The sequence below is a fragment of the Stegostoma tigrinum genome, chromosome 38 (genome assembly GCF_030684315.1).
Source record: "Stegostoma tigrinum isolate sSteTig4 chromosome 38, sSteTig4.hap1, whole genome shotgun sequence".
NCBI lineage: Eukaryota > Metazoa > Chordata > Chondrichthyes > Orectolobiformes > Stegostomatidae > Stegostoma > Stegostoma tigrinum.
The window spans coordinates 5344080-5368517 of NC_081391.1; the positions used below are offsets into that span (position 1 = coordinate 5344080).

General features: G+C 42.1%; 1 protein-coding gene across 5 annotated transcripts in view; it reads left to right on the forward strand.

Moving 5' to 3' along the window:
* Positions 1–24438, forward strand: part of LOC125446988 (ankyrin repeat and fibronectin type-III domain-containing protein 1-like) — a 111264-nt gene that overhangs the window by 38930 nt on the left and 47896 nt on the right. For all 5 annotated transcript variants that reach the window (XM_059640499.1, XM_048521060.2, XM_048521059.2 and 2 more), the window contains 6 exons: positions 1750–1945; positions 4428–4632; positions 6438–6626; positions 15620–15733; positions 18998–19095; positions 22486–22576. In XM_059640499.1, the coding sequence (XP_059496482.1) occupies positions 1766–1945; positions 4428–4632; positions 6438–6626; positions 15620–15733; positions 18998–19095; positions 22486–22576 (877 nt within the window). In that variant the 5' untranslated portion in view covers positions 1750–1765. The remainder of the gene's footprint in view (positions 1–1749; positions 1946–4427; positions 4633–6437; positions 6627–15619; positions 15734–18997; positions 19096–22485; positions 22577–24438) is intronic.

Sequence of the window (24438 nt, forward strand, 5' to 3'; positions counted from 1 at the left end):
TTACCCTTTGCCTTCACAACTTCCATGCCAACACATTTTGTACCCATCATGAGCGAACCTCAAAAACTATGCCAAAATATAGTAAAGCTTCACTATATTTCAAGAAACACATTCATTGATAAGAACTCATTCAGTAGATTTGAGTTCATTTATGTTCTCGATTCCTTGTAATAACAAAGATTTTTACCATAGTTATACATCAAAATCAGCTAATCCCTTTATAATCACTTCGAGCAACCAAACAAACTGTAAATTTATGATGCCCCCCCCCCCCCCCCCCCGCTGCAATAATGATAGTGCCTATTGACTTCTTCCGTAACCTAATTGCATTACAATACTCTCAGGCTGATGTCAGTAACACTTAATTATATAGGCTTTTTAATTTTTAAAATTTAATAAGCAGGCGATTTAAAATACTTCACACCTTGGCAGTTCCACAGATCGAATCCATTCTTACCTACTGATAACAATCCAAAAGGAGTCAAATTCTCAAAATTGCAAATCCCATAATTCATGTTTCAGAAACTTCAATGATGAAAAATTCGCTTTTAACTGCAGTAGCTTCACTTTGAAATTTAACACTACCTCCATAGATGCATGAAATACACCCTGCCCTTGTTTCCTCTCTACCCATTCAAAGAAAATGGTGAGTGCTGAGCTCAGGAGCTAGATATTCAGAATCGAATATACATACCAATATGTAAATTAAGAGCAAGAGTAGGCAAATCAGCTCCTAGAATCTGTTCCACTATTCAATAAGGTCCTAACTGATCTGCTAGCTGCCCATTCCCACCTTTTCCCAATAACCTTTTATTCCCTTGCTCATTGGAAAATGAGTCTTCAAAATATGCTAAGAATCTACTTTCACCACCTTTTGTGGAAGAGTGTTTGAAAGACTGAACCCTCTGTGAATAAAATCTCCTCATCTCTGCCTCAACTCCCTTATTTTTAAACAGTAACCTCTAGTTCTAGATTCTGTCACAAAAGGAAACATGCTCTTCACATCCACTTTGTCAAGACCCCTCAGGATCTTTGAATCAGAATCAGGAGTCTGGGGCCATTTTGGAACAGTGTCCTTACAAACTTTCAAGGATTTTGGCCAGGAACTTGCCAGGAGGAAAGTTGCAACAGTAGTGATACCATCAGCTCTGCCATCTCAAAGGATCAAGACAGTAGATGCATAGATACTACGTCCAAGTTTCTTTACTCATTTGGAAATATGTCATTGTTCCTTCGTAGTCACTGGGTCAAAAATTTACAACTCCCTTTCAAACTGCGTTGTTGTCCCTACACCAAAAGGAGTACAGCTTTTAAAAGAAAGCTCACAATACCTTCTCTGAGGCAGTTAAGGATAAACACTAAACAATGCCCGCATCCTATAAGTAAATGAAAAGAAACAGTCTTGTTATCATGAGCTGTAACTGTGGTTTTTTGCCCTTTGAGCTCCAGAACTTGATCTCAGCATTGTGAAACAGTGTCAACTAGATTCTGAACCTTCCTTGCAGGGTTGGAGGAAAAGTCAGGAGGATAGTTTCTTTGATTCTTAGATATACACCACTCAGTGGTTTGATTCTGAGCACCTCTGGTGAATATCTGGGATTAGTCTGCCCCTTGTAGTGAGACTTGTCACTGTCATGGATTGATGGAAAGAGCAGAGGGAGGACACAGCAATCTCTCTGATTTTGAAACAATGTCAATTTTTCAGTAAAAATCGTGGCACAATAAATAAAGAAATGTCTTTCTTCCCAGGTGCACATAGAGTAAAATGACACATCCAATCAGGGAACCTCTTCAAAGGAGGAAGTCACTTGGGCCGATGTCTCCAAATGCTGCCAAGAGACTATATCGCAACTTGTCCTTCAGACTGAAGGGTGGTTCCAGCTCAGATGAAGCCTGCCTCATCAAAAAAATAGAGAAAGAAAGAAGCAAGAAATCTTCATCCCTGGTGTGGATTCACAATTTGATCTGATTGTCAACAGTTTATTATATTAGCTTTTGCAGAAGTCGATGTAATATTCCTAGAATAGAAATCTAGAAGCTCAGTCTAATGTCTTGAGGATATGGGTTCAAATCCAACAATAAATTTTGTTCGATTAAATTCACTTAATAACACTGGAATATAACGCTAGTGTTATAAAAATCCATTTGGTTCACAAATCCTTTTCAGTAAAAAAAATTTTCCATTCTCACATTTCTGGCTTACATATCACTCCAGACCCACAGCAATATGGTTGACTTTTAACTATCCTCTGAAATGGCCTAGCAAGCCATTCAGTTCAAGGACAGTTAGGGATGGGCACTGAATAATGGTCTTGCTGGCAATACCCATATCCCAGGAAAGAATAACAAAAAAGGAAGCTAATTCTGAGTATAAATCCTGGGCCCTACAAACTTCCTTGTAACCATTATTATTCTCAGTATTTTCTCTAAGGTCACTGTGATTAAGAGCCAATTGGATTTGCAATACTGCAATAGGCTGTTCGCCGTTTCATTCATTGTTTATGTTCCACACCAGTACATACATTAATATATTTCTAATCAGGAATGTGAGGTACGTACCACTGAAAATGGTGCAGATATCTCTGCCACTGTCAGATCCGACAGAATCTCAGTGACAATGGTGACCAGCTCAGGAACTACCACAGACTAAAGCATTTTGATCTACGTTCTAACTTAAGAATCTTTGCTCAGAACATTTAAGTGCCTAAAATGTAAAATCTCAATTTCAATGTCAGATACTGAGATGGTTAAGTCTCTGGATTGTAATAAGCCCACGGCATGTAATTACACTATAAGGTTCAATGTAACACCACTCTATTAAACCACAGTATGACTCGAAGAGCACACTGGCACCTCATAAGTATGATAGTAAAATGCCACAGAGCAATGACTCACACTGGAAAAATATACCCGCATTGTGACTCATATGGTAGGTTGAAATGAAAGCTGCACCATTGCCTCTCTGACTCCCTAGCTCTACAGAATGGAGTCTCTCACTGCTATTACCATAGAAACCAGTCACAGCCAGGTTTTCCAACATTCTTTCCATCTTTCAGTTCCACATGAACTGGATGTTAACAGAATAACAAAAAGGAGCCTGAAAATGAAATCATTCATAAAACAAAAATATTTAAGGGAGCCAAAAGCTCAGTGGCTAACCAGGTATTAGTAATGGCATAGAGGGATCTCTGTGGTTCAATGTCCTGGGGTTTACCACAAACTGAACTGCACCAGAAAAACAGTAGCTCTAAGAGTAGGTCAAGGGCTAGAAATCCTGTTCAAAGTAACTTATATCCCATCTGTCATATGTCTCCTACCATCTACAAGACTCAAATAGGGAGTGTGATAGAATATTCACCACTTGCCTGGATGAATGCAGCTCCATCAACACTCACAAAGCTAGCCACATCTAAGTCAAAGCAGCCTACTTGACTAGCATCTTATTTGTTACTTTCAATGTACACTCCTTTCACCACTGACACACAGTGGCATCTACAAGCTTCACTGAACCAAGTCACCCAAACTTCTTCAACAACATCTTCCAAACTCATGATTCCTACCAGTTAGAGGGACAAAGGCAGTTAATGCATGTGAATGCCTCCACTAGCGAATTTCCTTCTGGAACCGCACTATCCTGACTTGGATCTGTACTGCTGTTACTTGTTGCTGGATCAAAATCTCAGAACACCTTTCCTAGTCGCAGTGAGGGTGTTTTTAATGTTCCAGGGATTGCAGCAGTTTAAGAATATCATTCACCACTACCTCTCTAACCCTAGGGATAATACAAGAAATATTTGTATGCATGGACAGCGACCACAAATGTTTGATTGCTCCTGCCTGACTTTTTTGCAAACTTGTTTGTTAAATACTGGAAATTAAAATGGGAGTGCGTTGAGGAGGTTGGAGCTGGAGCTGGCAAAATGCAGCAAGGACCTCACGCATTCATTTACTGCATGGTAGAGCTATTAGTGACACATACACTTCTTCTTAATTCAGAGAGTTTGAGCTGGGTCAAAGAGCCTGCATTCTTTATAGCAATACCACAAGCACAAGTCAATTATATAGGACCAGCAACTGGGTGACATAAAATATGTTATTAAAGGATTTTCTTATAAAAAGGAGACAGAGGGAGATCACAGTGAGTGGGAAAGTCTGTGAGTCACTACATGAATGAGATGTAGAGAGGCTCTGTAACGCTTGTGCTAAACTTACTAAGTGATACGCAGGTAGTCTGAAATGGATCCTAGGCAAACCTGATTTGGTATCTGTTTCCAGTGGATGCTTTGTTAGGCGTCAAAGCAGTTCCATGCTTTCTATAATTGTAAATAACAAATTTGCTGAGTTGGGGTCTCTGTAAACTCCAAAATCAGAATACAGAATGATGTATTTCAAAATTGCATGAGGGTGTTTTACCTTTCAAATTCTAGAATATTCAGTATGATTCAATCTTTGATGCTGTGGAACATGAAGATCTTGATGCAGTTCAACGGATACTTGACCAGCCAGGCACACAGGATGACCTGAATGAGGTTACCAGCAATGGACTTGTACCACTGGATATTGCTGTGCTAACTAATAACATCGCAATGGCGAGCATCTTAATGAATGCTGGAGCCAGGGATAACCATCAATGTGAGTAGAGAATGCTGAAGGCTTCACTGTGATTCTCTTCTTGTTTCTTTGTGTCTGTGATGGAAGTAACTGATAATCAGCAGTAACACCACTACAAGATTCAACGTTGTACTTACTGCAGTAGGCCTGAGTGAGAAAAATGAACTTTTCTTATTATAGGTTAAGTATTCCATAAGTTCCCCCTACTGAGTTCTAGAATTGATGTTAAGAATTGGCAAACGCTTATTCCCTTAACCAATGTGCAAACTGCTTTCACTGCTGATTTAATCAATCCAGTTGGGACAGGAGGGCATTGGAACAAGTTGAAAAAGATCAATCCCACTTATTGAATTTAAATTAAAATGGAAGCTCTCCCCAGAACTAGGAGGATCCATTTCTGATTCCCCAAACTGTGTGGAGTTAAATGAGCCGTGGCAGGGTTAGAGTTGCACTTCAATCAGCCTAGATTAACCAAGGAAGAATTCATTCAGGATTCCCATTTCTGATTACAATCTGAGGATCCTGTGTTAACAGGTTTGAGCATAGTTATAAAACCACCATGGTTAAATAGTCTTGCCTAAGCTAACCCACATGAAATGACACCTCAGTTGAAAAGCTGGGAGGCTGCTAATATAAAATATAGCACATTTAAGAGAAGAGATTGGAAAATGGATAACAAAATAAAAGAAAGAGGACCATTTCCATTGTTATGAAGTTTACAGTCTGTGAAGTAATATAAAATGTAGTTACTGGGAATGTAAGAAACACAACAGACAATTGGTCACAGCAAAGAACCACATGCAGCAATAATTACCAGATTATTTACTTACGTGATGTTGGCTGAGTCATAAATATTGACTAGATACCAGGCAATGCACCCCTGCTCTATATTGTAAATATGGGATCCTTTACTCATCTGGGACAGTTGGCCACACTGTTTAACATCTTGTCTGAAAGACAACAGCTCTGAAAATATAGCACTTCCTCTTCATTACAATGGGAATAGTGAGCCTAGATTTTATGCTCAGTTCTCCAAAATAGAATTTATGCATAAAGCAGTGTGACTTTTCAGTCACATAAGCCATGATAGAATTCGTCCTGGGTTATGCAGTGCCCATTATCCTGGGGTTAGTATGCCATTCTGGTGAAGTTTGACCCCAGCCAATCATCCATATTCTGGTTATTTTAATCTTAAATGCAATCCTTCCCTCTTGGGCTTTAGAGTGAGGTTTTGCTGCAAGAATTTTTAACAATGATAACAATGGCCAGTTCCAGACAGCACCATCCATTCCATCAATCAGAGAGCAAATGCACAGTCCCTGTCTGTGTCCCTCACCTAACCTTGAGATATTAAATTGCTTGAGAAATTCTGTGGGTCTGGCAGCATCAGTGAGATAGCAACAGAGTTAACTCCAGTAGGTGTCTTCTGAGTTCCAAAGAGGAGTTAACTCTGTTTTTCTCTGTCCACAGATGCTGCCACAGCTGCTGAGTTTCATTTACTGTTTATATTTCTAATCTCCAGGATATGCAGTATTCTGCTTTTATCTTACAATATTGGGTACCTTTCAAACAGCATTCAGTCATAAATAGAAAAACATATATCAGAGGATGCAATTCCTTCATTTGCATTGTGGATAATGTAGCAGTAGTGACATTGCTAAGTAATTTTGCCTCCACCACACCGCACCCCCACCCCCCACTCCCCAAAATTCAGTTGAAGCTGGTGTAAAAACTATGACAGTTTATCAACTTGCTCAGTCCTGTATTATTTGTTCTTTCATTCTCTTTATCTCAACATTCTTCATGCTGATGTTTTCTTCTTCTAGTCAATGAAGGCAACTGGGACATGCACCTGACCACTTTAGTGAGAAAAGCAACGCAGAAAATCACAGAACTATTGGAACTCAGGACCGAAACTTCAGAGGCTGATTTCTACAGTAAGACCAGGGAACTCCGGACTTGGAAGTTCAGACAAAAGCTGTATAAGCAAATGAAAGCTGCTTTTGAGAATGCATGTAAGTACATAAAGTCAGTGAAACTGCTTCAGAGACCGAGAAATCACTGCTTTGAGATATTATTTAACATATGTCTATCAGCAAAGTTCATTCTTCCAGAATAATATAATCACCAAAGTTAGCAAGTGTTACTTATTAATCTTTTATTGAAGCCCACAACACCACACAGAATTTTGCTGTAAAGTCACACACTGGCTGTTCCTATGGGGTGTGATCGCATGGATATACTTCTGTAGCTGCCTATGTGGTGTTCTGCAGATTTTAACCCTGTACCAGCTCGATATTTTCTTTGTTTCTTTCACTACATAGCAAGAAAATCAAAAGAAGCCAAACTAAATTCAGCTATGGCAATATTTCATGGTATGGGTGCCAGCTCTACTTATATGTAATCCTGATGGTTTCCTCATGTGATTTCTCATCTCCAGGCACCACAAGGTCCCCACAGGAGTGTGGGACGTCACTGCCCACTAATAGCCACACTGAGAAACTGTCTTTTCTTTAATGCTTGTGGTCCATCCCTAATTGCTGTTGAGAAGATCGTGGTGAGCTGCCTTTTTGAACCACTGCCATTCATATGGAACAGGTTCATGTGGTGTGGTGTAGGCTATTAAAGAGAAAGTTCCAGGTTTTTGATATAGCGACAGCGAGATAACAGTGACGTGGCTCCTAGTCAGAGTGATGTGTGGGTTGAAGGGGATCCTACAGGTGGTGGTGCTCCAATGCATCAGCTGTCCTTGCCGTTCTAGGTGGAAGAGGTAACGGGTTTGAAAGATACTGTCACAAACCATTGTTCTCTCCTTCCTCCAAACTGATCTGATTTGCCGCCCTCGCTCGAATTTCATTCGCTGCAATGTTTGCTTTAGTATCACTGCACACAAACTAAATTAAGGACCATTAACTGGGGAGTAAAGGGTTAACTATATCTTTACTCTAATGATAGCCACTAAACATTTACATAAGTAGCTATGTAAAGATGTCATCAGATGAAATGGAACTAGGACCTGAGTGTGAAGGAACCCAGAGACATCCTCTCTTTCTGTCTCCCATGTATGGTGTATATACGTAATAAAGGTGTTTGATCATAAGATTATATGATATAGAAGCTGAATAGTCTGCACTGCCATTCGATCATGGCTGATATGTTTCTCAATCCTATTTTCTTTTTCGCTGTAACCCTTAATTCCCTCATTTATTGACTGTCTTAAAAGCACTCAATGACTTGGTCTGCATGGCCCTCAGTGGCAAGGAGCTCCAGATTCATCACCAGCTAGCTGAAGAAATTCCTGCACATCTCAGTTCTAAAGTATCGTACCTTCCTCCTGCAACCAGGTCCTGGTCTCTCCTACTAATGGAATTGTCCCTCCATGTGCATTCTATCAAGGCCTCTCTGTATCCTGTAAGCTTCAATCAGATCACCCCTTGCTCTAAATTCCCTTAAGTACAGACCCAGAGCCCTCAACCGCTCCTCATAAGCCAAGCCCTTCATCCCAGGGATATTCTTGTAAATCTCCTCTGGACCCCTTCCAACACCAGCACATCTTTCCTTAGATACCGAGCCCAAAACTGCTGACAATATTCCAAATGATGTTCACTGACATGGCTATTGATCATCTTGTATCAATAACCCAGAGTTGATCTTACTATATAGTAGCAAGTGGTGACCACAGCCAGAAAACCAACAGCAAGTGGCAAGAATGTGCCTGAAGAGAAGCCGAGTGGAGGACTTTAAAGTCAATCTGACAATCACACTGCAGGGGAGAAAAGGCCAAACAGCACCCAGTGGCAAGACCATGGGAGATCCAAATCTTAACTTGGATTAGTGGTACTCTTTAACATACCCCATTCTGGAGCTTTCTGGAATGTAAAATGCACACACAGGTCATGAAGGAGAAGAATGGGAATGAGTTGTTTTGTGCAATTCAGCTTGGAGAGTGCAGAACTGCAAGAATGTAATGGCAGCGAGAGATGTGCAGTTAGGTACCGGCTGCCTCTTTGTTGCTACCTTGCAGTATGGGTGGTGGGGAGATATCTTCACCAGAGGCAAACCTGCCCAGTTATCAAGGGAGCATGCCATGTACATCAAAAGAGAGCCTATTTTAAAGTGATTTGCTCAAACACGAGTAGAGGATTTCCATTTGAAGGACAGAAATTTAGACACAGACAATTCAAGTCTACAATTTTCAAGGAAATTGCAAATGCTGAATTCTTCTTGGAGGAAGTTGTAGACTCACAAGGTGGTTTCTGGTATACAGATATCATGGTTAAAGACAGGAAAACTCAATTTCAGTTAGATACAGGGGCATCTGTGTCCATTCTGTGTGACTCCACACCCTGGTTGTAACCTGAATGTCTCAACGTATCTTTAATTCAACGCAGGGTGCAGGAGGTATTCAAATCAGAGTGGAAGGGTAGATACAGGCTAAATGCCATCATGTTGGGAAAGAGAAAGATATTTGTACATCATACCCACTCACCATTCCTCTTCATTAATTGGAGATGCTTTTTAGGTTTTGAGTCTTCTTTGTTTTGAAAATGGAGAAGAAAATGAAATTGACTCAAAACATCATAATTTAATGTCCATGACAGAAATTCCATCTGCAACACTACAGGAAAATAGTGTAGAACTTTCATTTCTCTTTGACCCAAGGCAAAAGGTATGGGGAGAAGGATGAAGGTGGCTAGCAGCAAGAGGACATTCTAAACTTTACTCTTTCAGGAAAGAGTGGCAGAGGATGGAACCACCACTCGTGTTGTTGATTTAGTGGAATCAGCATCATGAATCTCCTAGAGATAATGGGAACTGCAGATGCTGGAGATCTGAGATAACAAGGTTTGGAGCTGGATGAACACGGCGGGCCAAGCAGCATCAGAGGAGCAAAAAAGCTGACGTTTCAGGCCTAGACCCTTCTTCAGAACTGGGGAAGGAGAAGGAGGTTCTGAAATAAATAGAGAGAGAGGGGGAGGTGGATAGAAGATGGATAGAGAAGATAGGTGGAGAGGAGACAGACTGGTCAAAGAGGCGGGAATGGAGCCAATAAAGGTGAGTGTAGGTGGGGAGGTAGGGAGGAGATTGGTCAGTCCAGGGAAGATGGACAGGTCAAGTGGGCAGGATGAGGTTAGTTGGTCGGAGATGAGTGTGGGCTTGAGGTGGGACGAGGGGATAGGTGGAAGGACAGGTTAGGGAGGTGGGGACGAACTGGGCTAGTTTTGGGATGCAGTTGGGGGAGGGGAGATTTTGAAGCTTGTGAAGTCCACATTGATGCCATTGGGCTGCAGGGTTCCCAAGCAGAATATGAGTTGCTGTTCCTGCAACCTTTGGGTAGCATCATTGTGGCACTGCAGGAGGCCCAGGATGGACATGTCATCTAAGGAATAGGAGGAGGAGTTGAAATGGTTCGCGACTGGGAGGTGCAGTTGGTTATTCCGAACCGAGCATAGGTGTTCTGCAAAGCAACCCCCAAGCCTGCGCTTGGTTTCCCCAATGTAGAGGAGGCCACAATGGGAACAGCGGATGCAGTATCCCACATTAGCAGATGTGCAGATAAACATCTGCTTGATGTGGAAAGTCTTCTTGTGGCCCGGGATGGGGGTGAGGGGGGAGGTGTAGGAGCAGGTGTAGCATTTCATGCAGTTGCAGGGAAAAGTGCCAGGTGTGGTGGGGCTGGAGGGGAGTGTGGATCGGACAGGAGAGTCACGAAAAGAGTGGTCCCTCCGGAAGGCAGATAAGGGTGGGGAGGGAAAAATGTCTTTGGAGGTGGGATCAGATTGCAGATGATGGAAGTTTCGGAGGCCGATGAGTTGAATCCGTAGGTTGGTAGGGTGGTATGTGAGGACGAGGGGGATTCTGTTTTGGTTTTTGTTTATTTTGCGGAGGGGGTGTGATGGATGAGTTGCGGGAAATGCAGGAGTCACGGTCTAATGCATTCTCTCCAGGAAGGAGAGAGAGGTATGAGAAGTGGTCCAGGTGAACTTAAGGTTGGGGTGGAAGAAGCTCGAACAGTTCATCCACTTTACCTCCCACGGGAGCTCGAACACTTCATCCACTTTACCAACACCTTCCGTCCCAACCTTAAATTCACCTGGACTATCTCTCATACCTCTGTCTCCTTCCTGAACCTTTCTGTCTCCATCTCTGGCAACCACCTAGAATCCGATATCCATTTCAAGCCCACTGATTCCCATACTTACTTAGGATACACCTCCTCCCACCCACCATCCTGCAAAAATGCCATCCCTATTCCCAATTCCTTCGCCTCCGCCACATCTGCTCCCAGGATGAGGCATTCCACTCCCGTACATCTCAGATGTCCTTGTTTTTCAAGGACCGCAACTCCCCCCCTCAGTAGTCGAGAATGCACTTGACCATGTCTCCCTCATTTTCCGCAACTCATCCCTCACACTCCCTCCCTGAAATAACAACAAAGACAGATTTCTTCTCGTCCTCATGTACCAACCCACCAACCTCCAGATCCAATGTATCATCCTCCGACACTTCCACCATCTGCAATCCGACCCCACCACCAAAGACATTTTCCCCTCACAACACTTATCTGCCTTTTAGAGGCACCACTCTCTCCGTGACTCCCTTGTCTGCTCCACACTCCCCACCAGCCCCACCACACCCGACACTTTTCCCTGCAACCAAAGGAAGTGCTACACCTGCCCCTACACCTCCCCCCTCACCCCCATCCCAGGCTGCAAGAAGACTTCCCACATCAAGCAGATGTTTACCCGCACATCTGCTAATGTGGTATACTGCATCTGCTGTTACCGTTGTGGCCTCCTCTACATCGGGGAAACCAAGCAGAGCCTTGGGGACCGCTTTGCAGAACACCTACGCTCAGTTCGTGCTAAACAACTGCACCTCCCAGTCGTAAACCATTTCAACTCCCCCTCCCATTCCGCAGACGACATGTCCATCCTGGGCCTCCTGCAATGCCACAATGATACCACCTGAAGGTTGCAGGAACAGCAACTCATATTCCACTTGGGAACCCTTCAGCCTAATGGTATCAATGTGAACTTCACAAGCTTCAAAATCTCCCCCACCCCAACCGCATCCCAAAACCAGCCCAGCTCGTCTCCACCTCCCTAACCTGTTCTTCCTCCCACCTATCCCCGCCTCCCACCTCAAGTCCCACCTGCATCTCCTACCTACTAACCTCATCCTGCCCCTTGACCTGTCCGTCCTCCCTGGACTGACCTATCTCCTCCCTACTGCCCCATCTACACTCACCTTTATTGATTCCATCCCCGCCTCTTTGACTGGCCTGTCTCCTCTCCACCTATCTTCTCTATCCATCTTCTATTCACCTCCCCCTCTCTCCCTACTTATTTCAGAACCTCCTTCCCCTCCCCCAATTTTGAAAAAGGTCTAGGCTCGAAATGTCAGCTTTCCTGCTCCTGTGATGCAGCTTGGTCTGCTGTGTTCATCCAGCTCTATGCCCTGTTATCTCATGAATCTCCTATATTTCTTGACTTCACTACCAACAATCATGAAGTCTGTTTATCTCTTTGGAACAGAATCATTCCTTTATGGAACAAAGCAACGAAGAGGTGTGTTGATCTATTTAGTCTAGTGAGCCCGCTGATAAAAATAACAGCAACAGCAAATGCAATTGGATATGGATATTTTTTTTCCTCAAATGAATGTCAGAAGCCATGAAGGGAAGGAAAAAGAGATTGATATGCTGAAGTCTCCACTTCTGCCAGCCATACAGAACACCCACTGAAGATGGCAAGTAACTTAACAAAATTACAGGAAACTCAGTGAAACTAGAAGACCTGCCAGTGTTTCAGGCTAAGTGCAGTGGACAGACAGTAATTGTAGACACTTGAGAAGTAGGTGGGAAAACAGATGAAAACTATGTTCACTCACAAATGAACACCAGTGAATTTTCAGAACTTATTTCAGGCAGTAAGATAGCCACAATATCTGAGCAGTCTCAGATTATGGAGTTAGAAAGGGATCTTCAAACATACATGAAGGAGATTTCAGAGCTTTGACACAGACTTATGAGTATTGAAGATTCAAAGAGGATAGATGGTATCTTGCCTGTACAGATTTGGACCATCTCAGAATCCCTACAGTGTGGAAGCAGACCATTCGGCCTATTGAGTCTATTCCAACCCTCCAAAGAGCATCCAACCTAGACCTACCCCTCGTATTCTGCCCCTGTAACCCTACATTTCCCATGGCTAATCCACCGAACCTACTCATCCCTGGACACTATGGGCAATTTAGTATGGCCAATCTACCTAACCTGCACATCTTTAGACTGAGGGAGGAAACCAGAGCACCCAAAGCAAAACCACGCTTCTTTTGACAGAAATCAACTGCATAAGACATAAACTTACAGCTGTCACAACCATGCCTGATATTCTGCGGCATGGTCCTTGAACTGTGAATTTGTATATCATGTTTCATCTTCTTTCAGTTTTCAAATGTTCCACTTCAAAAGCAACCACTAACAAAACTGTAGCCTCAAATAAGATAAAGATTAGTTTATAATACAAATGCTAAAAGTTACTGAGTAAAAAAGTGAGGCGGATATACACATTATAGATACAAAGATTAAAATTAGGTACTGATGAAAGCTCCTTCTAAATGAGAAAATAGTATTGGTCTGTTATTGAAAGGCTGGTTTGCTTATAGATTTTTCTTTACATGGTCAAGAGGTTTAAAATTTGAAGTCAGAATTCAGCAGCTGTAATGGATTTTATAGTTGAACAGCTTTTTTTTTATTAATCTGTTTTCCTAATCAACCTGTTCAGAAATATTTTTACACTCTGGAATAGATGGAACTTGAACCTGGGCCTCTACTGTATCACAAAAAGGCCCCTCAGAACTCTTCTTGGAGTGCTGTCCAAAATGGTGATTCACAGCCTGTCTAATGCAGATCAAAACTAAAAAGGGTTACAGTATTAATTTTGCGCAATCATTGTTCCACAAAGCAAAGTCAATTATGCTAGGCTGTGGTGTCCTTCTAGACTCCTGTTCTATCAGAAGCTTTGAATTCTCACAGTTTTAGAAAACCCAATGAGTTGTTAAAGGCTATTAAATTCTGAGAGTCTCTCTTTATGATTTGCTGCTGAAATTTTGGGCCGTATTGAATGAACAAAAACAGTCATATGACTTCTAGCATCCATCTTGTAAGATTCAGTGTCTATTTTTAAAAAAGGCAAAATAACATTCTCTGCAAAATTATATAGTATTACAAATACACTGTCATGACAAAACAGTGAGCAAAGAACATTCAGGTGGACTCTGTCAATTCAAATCTCTGAAACAGACCACCAGGAGGTGGTTCGGCAATTGCAGGCAGCAATTGGGAAAACTATCAAGGGAGGAGATATTGAAGCCCAAATACAGTAAGCCAATATTGCTCATTTAAAGATTATAAATCTGCAGAAATGTCAGCTGAAGTCTGCAACTGAGTCTCATCAGCAAGCCATAGAAATACTCGAGTTTTCTGTCATTAAAGCAGGAGAGGCCCAAACAGAGCTTGAGAGCTCAGGAATACTTCAGAAACATTTAAAGTCAAACATTGACTCGAGCTGTTAAAAGCTTAGCTATCAACAGTGACACAGAACTATATAGCCACAGACAGGGATTCACACATTGAAAATGGTCCCAAAAAATGTTATCACAGTACAGTATGTATTATAGCACAATAATGCACAAATGCTGTACCACATCTATAAAGATTACAATAGTATCCAATGGAAGTGTTTGCCATTAAAAAAGCTTACCTTCATTGTTCATACCATTGAGTAAAGGAGTTGGGAAATCATGATGCAGTTGTACTTTTGGAGTACTATGCGCAGTTTTGGTCACCCTGCTAAAGGAAGTATATTATTAAATTGGAGAGGGTGCAGAAAAGATTTACAAGGATGTAACAGGGTCTGGAGGATTTGAGTTATAAGGAGAGGCTGGATACGCTGGGACTCTTTTCACCACAGAATTGTTTTCAGAATGCTCTTCATTCTTCCTTTCATTACTAGATTAATCTCTAGACCAGTGTATAGTGCAGAATGAAACAAGGGAGAGAATTTTTGTATCAGAGATAATGGGAACTGCAGATGGTGGAGAATCCAAGATAATAAAATGTGAGGCTGGATGAACACAGCAGGCCAAGCAGCATCTCAGGAGCACAAAAGCTGACGTTTCGGGCCTAGACCCTTCATCTGATTTATATCTGATGAAGGGTCTAGGCCCGAAACGTCAGTTTTTGTGCTCCTGAGATGCTGCTTGGCCTGCTGTGTTCAGCCAGCTTCACACTTTATTATCGAGGGAGAATTTTTGTTCATTGTCTTCTGTTCTTCAGGGTTTGTGATTGTTCAAGTTCTGGAGGTTTATTGCTTTAATCAGCTTTTTCTTGATTGGCCTTTGCTGCCTTTACATATGTCACAACCCAGGTCCAGAAGAGAAGCTGCCATCCCAGCCCAACAATGTGTTTGGCATTCAAGGAAATGATCAGAGAGCACAAACATCCTACACATCCTCCAAGAGGGCCAAGAACACTGTTGCAATTAACACCTAGAGCAAAAGAGATTTCGGGCAGTGGGAACATAGAAGTAGGATGGAAATTGTAAATAGTTCATGAGGTTAGTAGTTTGTGAGAAGAGAAGACTTAGGGGAAGATATAGAGAAAAGGATTAACTACAGTTTTGCTGTAATAATAGCTACTGAGCACATGTATGAGGAACTATGTCACGATGATATCAGATCACATATTGCTAAATCTGCACTGTATTTTTTCAGAGATGTCCTTTCTAAATGTCACATGTATAAAGTGTAAATATTTAATAAAGATTGTTAATGTTCCCTGACATGAAAGTGGGCTACTTTCTGTCAACAGCCCAAATCTGATCTCACAATATAAACCACCATTCTGAGGAAGACAACCATTTCCCTCTGTGTGTCGACTGTCTCAGGCAGACTCGTTTCAACATTATAATGGGATGACATGAGTTATCTCTTTCCTTGACAGATGTCCCTGATTCTCCAGAGAAAGTGTATTTGTCAGTAATTGGTAGTACATCCCTTCGAGTCACATTCCAGGAACCAGCAAGGAACAGCACCTTGATAATCACCCGCTATAAAGGTAATCTGAAATAATTGCTTTAGAAGTCACTGCTGTAACTTATCCACGATAGGGCTGCCAACTGTTTAATTTGTGAGCAGGCTTTGCAGAATTTCTTTCAGTCTCTAGGCAAGACTGTGAGTAACTGAATAATCCTTCACAGGAAATTAACAACGTCAATCCATACACTGTATTATATTAATCAGTCTCTCAGGGAATCAGGCCCAACTTTCCAATTTACCTCAATGTCCCTTGCTTTAAATCAACTAAAATTGCAGCTTCTAATCACTGTCAAATTATTCTATGATTCCTTGACTGAGTGTGTTTGTGAGAGAGAGCGAGGGAGAGACTGAGTGAGCATGTGACTATGCTCAGTTATGGTCTCTACTCTAGTGGTCATAAAACCTGCCAACACTCATTGCATAGTATCAGATGGTAAGAATGGTAACATGGGCAAGAGACCAGAGGGCAAATAACTGAGCAACAAAGTGCACCATTGACAAAAGAGGTTGGGAGAAAATGGGAAAGAAAAAAGTATTTGTTTAAAAGGAAATCCAACAGTATCAAACTGCCATTTTCGACTCTGCTAGTACTGACTTCTTGTTACAACTATAAATGGCACTGATAAGAGCAAGCTTCCTCTTTTGATCTCCTCCCTTAAGGATAAATTTATATTGGAAGCAGTTCAGAGAAGGTTCACATTCTTGGTATGAAGGAGTTGTCATGTGATGAAACTTTATTCAGGCTAAGCCCATATTGATTCTGAGGGGGTTTGAAATGGTGGATGTTTCCTTATGGGAAAATCTGGAACAAGGAGACACTGTCTAAAAATTTAGAATTCTGTTCCCCAGACAATAGAGGAGGTTGGTTCATTGAAACATTCAAGACTGAATTTGATAGATTTTTGACCAAAGGGAGTAAAGAGAAATGGTAGTAGGAAGGAAAGTGGCGTTGAAATATCAAACTGATTATCTGGGATCTTATTGCGTGGCAAAGCAGGCTCGAGGGACCAAATGGCCTCTTCCAGCTCCTGTTTCTTATTTTGTTTTTGTGCTATGATGCAGGAGGAGGCTTCATGGGCCGAATGACATATCCTTGCTCCTGTATTTTAAAATATTATGGTTACCAAATGCTGTAGGGTAGATCAGAGGATATGGCTTTATAAACAGATGCTTCCAACACAAAACCTTGCACCAGCAGCAAATATTAAGGCTATCAAAACTGTGTAAGGCTACCATCCTTTCTGGGCATCCACCAATGGAATATCTAAACCCATTAGTGGAAATTGCTGTAATTTTGCCAATCGCTGACCTGTGCAGATGTTCCACTGCTATCATCACCTTACTTCTACAAGGAAAAGATTGAGAGGCTATATCTATTACAAAATCCTGAACAAATTGGGACTCTTTTCAATCTAATAGTGGTCCAGAGAAGCAGGGGTGAGGTCAGAGAAGTGGAGCCAGGACTGGGGAAAGAAGGTTGGAGAAAAGCGAGTTGCCAGGCTAGGCAGAGATAGAGACAGAGAGACAGATAGGGCCAGCAGGAGTTGGTGGGTGAGAGAGAGGGGAGGAAGGTTATAGGTCTTTAGGGGGTGAAAGCAATAGAAGGTGCAGGGGTCAGTGCAGAAAGAGAGAGAGATAGAGGTGGCAGGAGCCAATTGGGATAAGAGAGGGGGAAGGCTGCAGGCCCCAGGATGAGAAAGAAAGAGGGAGAAAGAATCTGTAGGGTTAGAGGGGGAAGGGCATGAGAGACAGAGATTTCATGGATCACTGGTGGGGCGGGGGGCATGGTGGAGGGCAGGCTACAGGGATCAGGGAAGAGAGAGATAGAAGTAGCAGATGTCAGTCTGGTAAGAGAGAGGGGCAAGGCTTCTCCAGCTGGGGGGAGAGAGAGATGGAGGGGAGACTTTAGGACTCAAGGAAGATGGAGTGAAAAGGAGGCTTCAAGAGTCATTGAAAGAAGAGGGAAAGAGGGAGGTGCAGGGTTTGTAGGGGTGAAAGAGGAAGGATGGCTGGTGTTGAGATGGGAGAAGCAGGAGTTATTGGGGGAGAGATAGGAAAAGACTGCAGGGATTAGTGAGGGTTAGAGAGAAGTGGTGGCTGTAGCATTGAAGGAGGGAGGCTACATGAGTTGGAAGGTAGGAAGGGAGAGTGTAGCATAGGCTGCAGGGATCAGGGTACAGGAAGAAAGGGAATGGTGGCTGTATGGGTTAGGGGACAGAAAATGGAGAGAGGGATGGTGAAAGAGATAGAGGGAGGCTGCAAGGCAGGAGAGGAAGGCTGGAGGAGGTAGAAAGTTGCACAGAACCTACAGGAGTAGAGAGAAGGACCCTGCAAGGAAAGTGGAAAGACAGAGGAGGTGGCAATACTCCAAATGGAAAATCTCTACATTAAGGCTGCATATGTTGAGGAGCTATGATGTTAGGGAATAGGAATTATAGCAGATATTATTGTTGTGAACACTGTGTCAATTGAGATTGATATCCGAGACGTAATTAGAAGGATAACTGGTTAAAATTTTCCAGTTGTCTATAAATGCAATGGAAATGTATTAGCTGTGATCTAGTCTGTCTGTGATAGGGGTGTGTAAGGTGATGGCTTTTTGTGTGTAGAAGTGTGTCAATTGTTTTGAAACAAACTTTTGTAGCTAACACTTGCCTATTCTTTCTTGTCAATTTAAATGCTGTGGAGTCTACAAAATTATTGTTTATTGTGGCTTTAACTTTAATGGAGGTTTGGTAATTATTAAAGCCATTGATGTATTCCTTTAAAAATGCTGCACCATGAGTCCAAATATCCCACATGTCAATAAACATAGAAGGTGTTGTTACATCTAACTTCATTAATTACTATGTAATGGTTAGAATGGTTAAGAAGAGCCCTAGAAGAAAAACTAAATAACCCATTTCCAATTCTTAAGGATGTGAGTGGAAAAGTTAAAGTTGGGTTGAGGGGACATATAAGATGCACAGAAATGGGAAAATCACCAGGGCCCATGATTTTCCTTTCAGGCCTTGTGTTTGTGTTTTTATGTGTGCATGTGGATGCTCATGTTTGCGGATGTAATTTAAGGTACAGGTGCATGAACATGTTCATGCAAGTGTGACTATGCATGCTTATGTATACATGTTTATGTGACATATGCCTTGCCCAGAATAGGACAGAGAGTAAAGCAAGTCAGGGAACACCGCGCAGGAAAGGGCCATACGCAGACCGTTGGGAGGTGGGCGGTGGTGGCAGCAAGTGAGTTCCCTAGATTGACAATCTTAGTATTCATCTCTTCCAGTGGAATGGAGTTACACCGAAAACTTTGAATCTACTGTAGGAGCTGCTACTGTTGAGGATCTGAAGACACTGCAGTATGCAATTGAAGGCCTCAACACGGTTAGTGATGGCAGTATGCCTTGTGTTTAGTCTTTCTTTATTTATCGATAGCATTGTTGATTCTGAAAGTGTAAATTCCAATTCATAGCCCAAACTGCTGAAGATCCAACATGGCTGTTCCTTGATATCTATTCGCAAGAACTTTGACCTCATAGCTAACTGGTTCTGGTTGTCTGGCTGGTATTCTCATTCATATTGTGTTAATGCACAGGGAAAGCTTCATGTTTATAGGTTAGAATTCAGCATTTCAACCTACAACTCGTTACATCTATACATATGTAAGTACTTGCATACTTCAAATGTTGCATCATTCACAGTTATTATTTATGCTGGACTAGGGTTTCTGATATATCAGACTTGAAGTGTGACACTGAAGAAAAATGGGCCATATATCGTTATGATGTGAATCAAAGCTAGATGTGAGGATGATAGAGATGTTTCAGTCTGATAAGATGGAGTTAGTTGAATGTGTGGACAAATGCATGACAGATAAGTATAATTTGGACAAATATGAGGATAAACGCTTTGGTAGTAAAAAACTGGAAGGCAGATTATCTGAATGGTGATGCATCATGGGTGACCACATACACCAGTCACTGCAAGTATGCATGCAGGTGCAGCAGATGATGCAGAAGGTAAATGATATGTTAGCCTTCATAGCGAAAGGAATTCGCATACAGGAGCAGAGATGTCTTGCTGTAATTGTACAGGGCTTTGGCAAGGTGTACACACTATCATGTGTATTTGGTCTCCATATTTGAGGAAGGATGCTCTGGCTATGGAGGGAGTTCAGTGACATTTAGCAGACTGATTCCCGGGATGGCAGGACTCATATGAAAAGAGACTGAATCGGTCAGGACTATGTTCACTGGAGCTTAGAAAAATGAAGGAAAGTTTCATAGAAAGCCATAAAATTTTAACAGGAGTAAACAGAGTAAATGCAATAAGAATGTTTCCAATGACCAGAGAGTCCAGAATCAGGAGTTGCAGTTTAGGATACAAGGACTAAGATGAATGGCTTGGTTTTGAGTTTGTTGAGTTTAGTTCAATGCCAATATTTTTAAAAAGACAACAGACAAGATAAATCAAGTAACAATCAACATACACTCTCAGAGAGGACTGGATATTGGCCAGTAACATGCCAGAACCTGAGGCATTTAATCGGTCAGTCATCCCTCATGGAGGTCCACAGCAATCTCATCGTTTCTACAACTAATGAGCCACATCATGAATGGTATATCCAGCCCCTTTCTCTTGACCAAAAGAGTGAATGTCTAAGGATAGAAAATTCCCTGTAGCATATAATCGAAGGCCATCAAGAAAGGAAAACAAAGGATGGCAACTCATCCAAAACTAATGCTCCTGCCTTGTAATTAAACTACTTTATCATCACATAGTTACTGTTTTGAAAAGGTCATAGAAATTATTTCATGTAATTTGGAAATGGCTTTGAACATTCAAGTGTGGGTGGATCACAGTGGTGCGGAGAGGCTGTGATTAGCAGAAGTGTAGCCAGAGATTGTGATAAGGCGTCTAATGGTTAGACTGGAGAGAGCAGTTGGTAGGTGAGTGAACATTCCTGCTCCTCATTGCTCACCAGAAATACACATGCTTCCATTTCACTACCTTGAAAAAGCTAAGCAGTGTTAAGAACAAAGTGGGTCTCTTCCGACGCAGAACACTTTCGCCTCAGACACCACCTCACTCCAACATCCCTGGGGAAAAAGTGACAGCCTCATTGGACAGATATAATGAAATGTCCCAAGGTAATTCATAGTAGCATTTATCAAACAAAATTAGACAGCAAACCACAAAAACAGATATTAGGATTAGCAATATAAATTTTGACCAAAATGGTAGAACTTAACCCGGACATGGCAACAAACAACTTAGGAACGAGAATAGGCCATTTGGTCCTTCAAGCCTGCTATGACATTTAACAAGACTGTTGCAGATTGGATTCTGATCTCAACTCCACCTTTCTGACTGCCTGCCATAATCATTGGCTATCTTGTCTATCCAAAATCCATCCAACTCAGCCTTGAATAGTTGAAGGACTCAGCCTCCATTGCTTTTCAGGGAAAAGAATTCCACAGGCTGATGTCCTTCTGAAGGAAAGAATTGCTCGTCGTCTCTATCCTAAAAGTGAGACACCTTAATCTTAAGCTCTGTGCCCTAGTTTTAGTCTCTCCTACAGAAAAATATTCATGTCAAATCCCCTCAGGAATCTACTCTGTTCCAATATGATCGCCTCTCATTTTTCTCCAATGGATACAGACCCAGCCTGTCTGACCTTTCCTCGTAAGATAACACCTTCATCCCATGAATGAGTTGATTGATCCTCCCCTCAACTGCTTCTAATGCATTAAATCCTTTATCCAATAGAGACAAAAAGTGTACATAGTACTTAGGATATGTTCTCAGCAAGGCCCAGTGCAGCTGCAGTAGAAATTCCTTACTTTTGCATTTCATTCCCTTTGCAATAAATGCAAAGCATTCCATTTGCTTTCTTAATCACTTGCTATGTCTGTAAACTAATGCTCTGTGACTCATGCATGAGGGTACAAGAATCATACTGTACCATCAAGTTCTGTGATGTCACTCCATTTAAATCATATCCTGATTTTCTATTTGTCCGGCCAAAGTAGAAATGTTCACATTTTCCTCCATTATATTTGATCTGCCAAATTTTTGCCCTCTCACTTAAACAGTCCATTTCCCTTTGCAGATGAGCCAGGGGCCCAGATTCAAGTTCCAGCTGCCTCAGATATGCGTCATAAGATAACAACTTGATTTAAATAACTATCTCTTTGTAGACTCTCGACCTCCATTTGACAACTGACTTTCTTGCCTACCTTGACACAAGGAGAGCCTTAAAGGAGGAGATTGATATAGAAAGGTAGAGCGGATCATAGAGTGAATTCCAAAGATAATGACCCAGGCAACTAAAGCTCCAACTGCCAATGGCAGAGTGCTGAAAATCAAGGATGTACTTAGTTAAGAATTGGACGAATAAAGAAATCTCAATCGGTGTGGAATCTGTCTCTGCTTTCTCTAGCTGATCATTTAGTGAAACAGTGTAACTCATCAGATTACTTTATTCCCTGTGAAAGAAATATGAGGCCTCTCTGCACAATGGCTAATGTTATTTCATTAATATTCTTCCCGCCGCTTCTCCTATTTTCCTCCCTGCAACTGATCTAACTTTGCCCCTAGACTGACCAATCTTCCAGTGATAGCCATTAAATTTCACTGGGAATCCAGACAGATTACATTTCTCTTTTCCCCATGGGCACTGAAGCCCAAATTGCAACCCCAAAAATCAATATTGAAATCAGTAAAACAGAATTAGAGATACATAACTTTTATAGTCTTCTGTCTTGTCCTCAGGGAACTCTCTACTACGTGCGTGTTTCGGCTTATAATGTGAAAGGCTGGGGACCAGCAAAGGTATCAACTCCTCCCTGTGCTATTCCATCCAGTAAGTGATGCTGATTATTATTGATTAACCTCAAAAAGAAAGATTTGCATTTATAACTCCCCTTTCACATCTTCACAACATTCACCTACAGTTATTAAAACACATTCACTCTTGAAATGTAGGATATACAGCCAATTTGTGCACAGCTAGCTCCCACAAACTACAACTTCTTGGACAGTCCCTCAGAATCAAGAATGACTCTTCCACTCCAGTGCTGTGGTCCCTGAGGTGGCTATACAGACAGGAACTGGATCTGCACACCCTGCCACAAGTGGCATTTGAAGAGTTTTTTTTGGGTTTTTGCACACTGCTTCCTCTACCTGCACTTGGCCTCCACTGGGCCTGTGAAAATACTCAATGCGTTAGCAACCAATTAATCTGTGTATTATGTTGGTTCAAGGATAAGTGACCAGGACACTGGGGTAACTCCCCTGCTCTTTTTTTTAGATTGTGCCAAAGGATCTTCTGCTTCCACCTGGTGTGTAATGTCTTCTCTGAAAGCTGGTGTGTAATGTCTTCTCTGAAAACTGGCACCTCCAATTCTGCAACATTCCCTCAGTACTATACCGGGAGTGTCAGCCCAGATTTTTGTGCACAAGTATGTGTAGTGGGATTTGAATTCATAACCTTCCAATTCAGAGGTGAAAATGCTAGCCACTGAGTCACAGTTCAGCACCATTTGGCTACTATCTGGAAGAGTACAAAGGTATTTTAATGGAAGAAGAAATGGGTACAAATGCTTCCCAAAGAGAAGCACAAAGCAGGAGGTAACTTATCAGAACAAACAGAGGACAATGGAGAAATGCACCCAGTCTTGCAGATTCTGTGGAGAGCAAAACAGAGTTAATACTTCGAGTCCAGTATGACTTCTTCAGAACTGTGCCGTACCAGACTTGAAATGTTAACTCTGTTTCTCTTTCTACAGATGCTGTCAGAACGACTGGGTTTCTCCACCATTTTCTGTGCTTGTCCCAGCTTTCCTCCATCCATAATATTTTGCTTTCATTAGGCATTGCCTCAGACTCTGGTCTGTAGAAAACAATATAGTTGGGGCATTTGGGACATCAGGTTCAAAAAAAAAGTTGCCAGAAAAGCTGAGCAGGTCTGGCAGCATCTGTGAAGGAGAAAACAGAGTTAACATTTCAGGTCCAGTTCTGAGGAAGGGTCACCAGACCCGATACATTAACTCTGTTTTCTCCTTGACAGATGCTGCCAGACCTGCTGAGCTTTACCAGCAACTTTGTTTTTGTTCCTGATTTACAGCATCCGCAGTTCTTTCGGTTTTTATTTGGGACATAAGGTTGATGTGCAATGGTATACTGCCCGCACTGGGGCAAATTTATATTCTACTGTCTTTTTGTTGTGAAATTATTTTTCTCTTTAAAATTCAAGTGAAGTTTACAGCTCCCTGGGCAGGAGCGAGGTCAAAAGCTTGAGTGCCATGCTAATTGGGAGAGTACGTTCCCAGCACCAACTTGCTTGCCCCACCTGGCCATAATTTTACCGGTGGCTGGGAGGGGTTAGGAAACCCTACTGTCCATGGGGCCATCCCATCATGAGTGCCTCAGGGGAGGTCCATGCTGAGTGTGCAACCCTGCTAGTTTCACTGTTAAAATTGGTGGCCAGTCAAGTGAAAAGGTAGGGAACCTCCTCCAAGGGCCTCCTCTGCCTGTTAAAACTCTGCCACCCTCCTCACAATTCTCAATCTGTGCTTCCACTCATGCTAGTCAACCCAACCTGACCCAAATCCCTAGCACTGCCACTACCAGAGCCTGTCAGGCTGGCGTTGGTGAGACTCTGTGCACACCTTCAAGTTGGAGCCTTCAGCACGAATGGGAGAAGAAAGCCTTCCTCAAGCTAGC